The sequence below is a fragment of the Teleopsis dalmanni genome, chromosome 2 (genome assembly GCF_002237135.1).
Source record: "Teleopsis dalmanni isolate 2A chromosome 2, ASM223713v2, whole genome shotgun sequence".
In the NCBI taxonomy this organism is placed as follows: Eukaryota; Metazoa; Arthropoda; class Insecta; order Diptera; family Diopsidae; genus Teleopsis; species Teleopsis dalmanni.
Genome location: NC_051847.1, coordinates 13,133,090 through 13,138,890, shown reverse-complemented (window position 1 = coordinate 13,138,890; position 5,801 = coordinate 13,133,090). Strand labels below are relative to the sequence as shown.

Genomic DNA, 5,801 nt, shown 5'->3' with positions numbered 1-5,801 from the left:
ATTTAAAACTATATTCATTTAAAATCATATAATTCTTATTACAAAAGCTTCAAATGATGCCAATAGTATTTTATTTAAATTTGAATTGGATATTAAATTGAGAAATCAATAAAATATTTAAAATTTTTCACATCAATATAGTGAATATCTATAAATTGAAAGCAGTTATGCAGATACAAATGCATCTAGTAAATAAATTTATTTTTAAATAAATGAATAATTTTTTAAATAAATTGTTTTCATGTGGGGTGAAATAGGAAATTTTCTTGAATATTTCATTTCCTCAACACTTTTACTGATAGTCCTTCAAAATATTGAGGATATGAGTTTGTTTGAATATATCAGTCTACAATATTTGAGTATGAAAATATGAAAATGTATCAATTTTATATTTCTGTGTTTATATACAAGCAATATACCATATGTATAAAAATTATAGGTAAAATGAAATTATGTGTTATGATAATCCCAAACAATTTCCCCAAACAATTCATAACAAAATTTTAACAATTTCTAGAACACTATGCTCTAAACATAGCAAAACTTAATTGATCCACATATGATTTATTTATAGTATTTTTTAAATTCATTTTAAAATTTGAAGCACTTATTTTAGTGTTTTTAATATATTAAAAAAAATTACATTTGAAGACCAAAATTTTATCAGTTTTGTTTTAAGGCGTTTTATTATTCAAATTAACCTCTTGAGATTGTCTACTATGAGGTTTGGATACATGTGAAGTTATACAAATATTTATGAGGATACATGTTCTATATATAAATAGAAACGCAATGGTAATATAAAACTTTTCAATGCCAGATAATGTGGTCACTTTACGTTTCGACTTCCGTTTACTCGTTTCGTTTACTCGTTCAAAACTTTTGAATTCTATGTCAAGATATTTGAGTTGGCATATTGAGTTCATTACAGCTTTATATGTTGAAGGAAGTAAAATTAATATTTTGTTAGAATTATAAGGACTATTAGGATAATAGCAAATAGGTCAAAATGATCGGTTTCCTTACGAATATACTAGCATGCAAAAAGGATATCATCGTTGATTAAGTATTTTTATTTTTTTCATGCATTACCAAACCTCGGAGAGACGATTAAATAGACCATGGTCATACATAGTTTATCTATTTTAAACTGATTTAACTAAAAAAATTGTAATTTTAAAATTAATAATAACAATAATGACCAAAACACAGCATGCCACATAAAACTAGCTTGTCAAAGATGTGCTAGACATATTGTCTCAATAAACGCAGACAACATGCTTAGGAAAAACCTCCTAGACTATAAAGAATAGATCATAACACTACAAAGATCAACCCGGGGAATAAAAACTAAATATTGTGAACGCTGGACGCAGCCCCGACGGTGGCTGTGACAACTATAACTTATAATATATTGGAAAAATGATCTATTATAATATTAAAACAATACAAAAACAATATTTGTTTAGCCTCTAAGACCAATTGTAGGTTTTTCATTTTGTGTGGTTTTCCTTTCATTTTCTTAATCTCTTCGTTTTATTTCTTAGACAAACACCAAGTGATTCTAGTAGAACAAAATCATCGTTGTTGCTCATGCAAAATTTAATTTTAATTTTAGCAATGAAAACTAAAAATCGTTGCGAATTTTCCATATTCTTTCATGAAGCTACAATACGATAAACTTCTAAAGTAGTCTATTGTTAAATTTCTGCCAGCATGCTAAGCAGGAAGTCATCATGTTAACCCTCACTTTAAGCAATAGTCGTAGCCAGTAGTTGAAAGCAAGATGAGGTTAAGACTTTAACTGCTTAACTGCTTGACTGCTGCATTGTGGTTTAAATGGTTTTGGCTGTTAAATTTTGTATAGGCAAATTTGTGGATTGCAAAAAAGCTATATGGATTCATATAAAATGAGTTGAAGGAGCTAAGTTTTAACCACTTGCTATTATTTTATCAGAACTTTGCATATCAGTGCGGCCATGTGAATGTTACTTCTCCCAACTCCTCCCAATTATATGAACTTGATCCTCCATTGTTACGTGTAATTCGCCTGATTCTCCATTGTTTTCGTTAAGCAAAAAAAAAAATATAAACACGTATATAATTATATAAGCCAACATAGCTCTATATAGAGTTGTATATGGAATTTTCTTCAACGCAGCACATAATTCAGCATAAATAATTCATTATTACCACCTGATTGCACATAAATCAAAATTCGCCTACCTATCCTTATTCGGCATGTTGTACGAAGATACAACAAGATATATTAACCGCGTTTGCTGATATGTACATGTACACATATTTGTACACATATAGGATATACAATATGTAGTATATCTTTAGTATATCCGTCAACCAGCTTTGATATCGTTTCATCTTTTGTCATTAATATACTTCAATGGTTCGCTTTCAACTTATTTAAAATGCATAAAAGGGAATTTATAGAGAAGTTATTAGGAAGTTTTGGGGAAACGTGTGTATGTACCTGTATCATTGGCCTTACTTCCTTGATTGTTTTGTGTCGATATATGCAGCAAGATTTAATCTCATACGTTTTGTTTTGCCCTCAAAATAGTTTGGCATTGACACTTAATTTAAGTTTATGCCATTTGCTTGACGAAAACGGAAATCTTAAGCTGCTTATTGAAGTGAAGCCATTAAACTCCATATTTAACAAAAACAAAATTTCAGCAAGTGAGACTCAAAAAGGAGTGAGTATGAAAATACTCGGAAAGTCAAGCGAACTTTCTTTGAATTTTAATTTGAGTGAAGATCTTCATTAAGCACCTTCGTTTAATCAATGTAAATTAGCTGATAATAAAAATAATTTCGAAAAAATTAATAATGCAAAGGTCTTCAATTTAATACACAAATAATGAAAGTGTAGCATTTACTGGTAAAGAAATGCAGGATGCTGTGGTCTCATGCTCACTCTAACTTCTTCATTTATTTCCTCTACAGTACTCTCTTCGGCTTGTAATTGAAACACTCCATCCTGAAAAATACTTAACGATTAGCTTTTAAACTCTTTTTGAATAGTACAAATAACATATGTTTAATTAGGTTCAATACCTTTATTATTCTTTCGCACATTTCCATTTTATCATATAATATTGCATGTAGACCTAAACGTTTAAGAACAGAAACATCGTTTATCGGACTGTAAGTAGTGTAGCAAAACATGACCAAACCTCGATTTATAGCCATGTTCACCTTAATGTAAAAAAAATTCAAATTTGTCACTGATATATAAAACTGTTACATACCTGACAAGTGTCTTGTAAAATAGTTTCAGTACGTGCAACAATACCTAACAACTCCATAGCATTTGCATTATATACCGCCGTTTGCAAGCTATTGGGTCTTGGATCTCTAAATGGTATACTGCCCTCTGGACACTCTTGACTAATAAATAAAACTGGATAATAATTTTGTTTATATCGTAGCAAAGTGCATATATCTGCATCAAAACAAGAAAGTATAATACGACGTCCGTTGGCATGCCGAAATATGCATTGCAACATTATATCAACATACATATTTGGATCAAATTTTTGTTTTCCTCTTCCTTCCAATCTATTATTTATTAGCCTTTGTGCCCATTTTATTTCAATATTAAATCCCACTGTCAACGGTATGGCTTCAAAAACTTCCTCCAGCGTGGGAAATGGTAAGTGTTCAACAACATCCCTTTTAAAGCAACACTCCGATATTTCTTTTTCCTCCTGTTTGACTTCGTTAACCTTAAATGTTAATATTAATTAAAAATTATAAAAATATAGTTCTTTAATTGCTACCTTAAGACTTTTTAACTGCCTTACTAACAACGATTGTATGGGTATTTCCATAGTTTTCAAATATTTGCGTGCCTTTACCCAAAAATGTGCTTGAAAATCATGATGAACTATTGGCACCATGTCCTTACTAAGTTGAACATCAAATTCCACCATATGTGCTCCTTCTTCAACAGCAGCTTTAAGAGATACAATAGTATTTTCTCGCACCAAACATTGATTTGCTGTTACAAAGTTGGGCCCAAGCCCTCTATGACCGACATACAAACCAGTTTTCTCTGGATTCCAGTACCGCTCATAAGAAAGTTTCATGTCACAATATATTTCAGGTGTGGGTAATACAATAAGAAAATCGATTGTCACATAACCTACTATGCGATGTTTAAATGAGCAGGTGATTGGCACTTCAATTCTGCCTTCGGAACATTTAAAAATATCTGGCAACAAAAGTTGATAGGCTACATATATAGGTGGTTCGTCTCGAGCAGCGCGCATACCAAATAAATAGACATCCATATAAAAAGCTGTTGACCTAAAGTCTTCTATCGTAAAGTGAAAAATCACAAGATCATCAGGGCCACAGGGTGTACCGTACTCTGGCTGTAAGTGCAGTTTACTGTCAGTTTCACTTAAGACTGCAACTTCATTGAAAGCGAATGCAGGATCTAATTTACTATCACACTCAGTTAGTATTTGATGCATATCCGATGAAGTACTGGTCAGTACATCGGGTTTGCCACTTCTCTCTATAATAGCTTCGCACGGAGCAGCGTTTTTTAAATGTACCGGCTTAATTTTCACATTATACAGGCGAGGGCATTTTGATGGCTTAATCATACGAAACGGTGCATTGAATAATTTAAATTGTATAATTGTACCGGAAGTAAGCCATCCGCGATCATCGCATATTTTACCGTTTAGCAAACCGTATTCATCGATGGGTTTTTCTTCGCATTCGCAAATATTTTCTACAACTCTTGGATGGAGATGAGTTTCCCAACGACGCACTATTCTTGTTCCTGTTCTAGGGTTTTCAGCGCAGATTAAATAACGATACTCCATCGGTATTGCGCAGCGTATTGAAAGTACTGCAGACCAAATATTTTCATCTAATTAAAGTGATAATAAAACCTTAATATTGTATACGAATATAAGATCAATCAATAAATTTATTAACAAAAATTGTATCAATGTTTTTATGAAACAATCAGTTTTATCTTCATTTCTTACCACCTTCTTCCTTGTACAGAAAAACGCATTCATTCACATTCCAATCACCTAATGATGAACAATTTCCAACTACGGCAAGATGCTCATTTGGCCACAAATATCCATTATAACGTACTCGAAAAACACACTCGTGTTCTGAAACTGGTGTTGGCGGGGGAGGAGTAATAAACGTTTCTGTGCTGGTGGTTGCTGACGTTGTTTCGATGCATTTTTCGCATTCATATGCATAACCCCAACGTTGCATGTTGAAGCAATTAACTTATCGAAAAGGTTAACAAAATGTGTTTCGTTAAGTTTCTAATTTTTTAACATTTTCATAATCCTAATAAGTTTTATATAAATATATATAATTAAATATAGTAAATATATAAATAGAGGTATGGGCTAATTATTTAAAAAAATTTTATTCTGAATTAAATTTAATTCTGACACTTTTTTCCAAATAAAATCGATGATTATACAATATATAAAACCATTTCTTAAGTATATAAAAATATAATTATGATTTTTATAAATATAAAAATCTTCGACATAATTTTCCTTCTGATATTCTACACATCGAGGAACTTCCCACTTCTTTCCCATAGACCTCCCCAATCACTTGCTCTCTACTTTAGTGAGATGTAACACTTCCCCCACACAATAACTTTGTTCTCAATCGCGCATATAATAATCCACTTCATAGAGTTCTGAACTTTTGTGATACTGCGTTCTCGCTCCTACCTTAGATAAATTTAAAAATACAAATAATAAGCAATAAGTTTCATCCCCTGA

The 5,801-nt window shown here is 31.4% G+C and overlaps 1 protein-coding gene across 3 annotated transcripts; it reads right to left on the bottom strand.

Annotated features, from left to right (window-relative positions):
• Window positions 1-2,841: 2,841 nt before the first annotated feature.
• On the bottom strand, window positions 2,842-5,374 carry LOC119680215 (glycerophosphocholine phosphodiesterase GPCPD1-like). 3 transcript variants are annotated; one of them, XM_038092922.1, is made up of 6 exons: window positions 5,028-5,374; window positions 3,801-4,906; window positions 3,270-3,746; window positions 3,195-3,216; window positions 3,076-3,128; window positions 2,842-2,998 (listed from the first exon to the last, which is right to left on the bottom strand). In XM_038092922.1, the coding sequence occupies exons 1-6, from the start codon at window positions 5,269-5,271 to the stop codon at window positions 2,894-2,896; spliced, it is 2,007 nt and encodes a 668-aa protein (XP_037948850.1). In that variant the 5' UTR covers window positions 5,272-5,374; the 3' UTR covers window positions 2,842-2,893. The 3 variants fall into 3 exon arrangements, with proteins under 3 accessions (XP_037948850.1, XP_037948851.1, XP_037948849.1); XM_038092923.1 differs by having other exon boundaries at window positions 3,076-3,216; window positions 3,270-3,408; window positions 3,541-3,746; XM_038092921.1 differs by having other exon boundaries at window positions 3,076-3,216.
• Window positions 5,375-5,801: the final 427 nt, after the last annotated feature.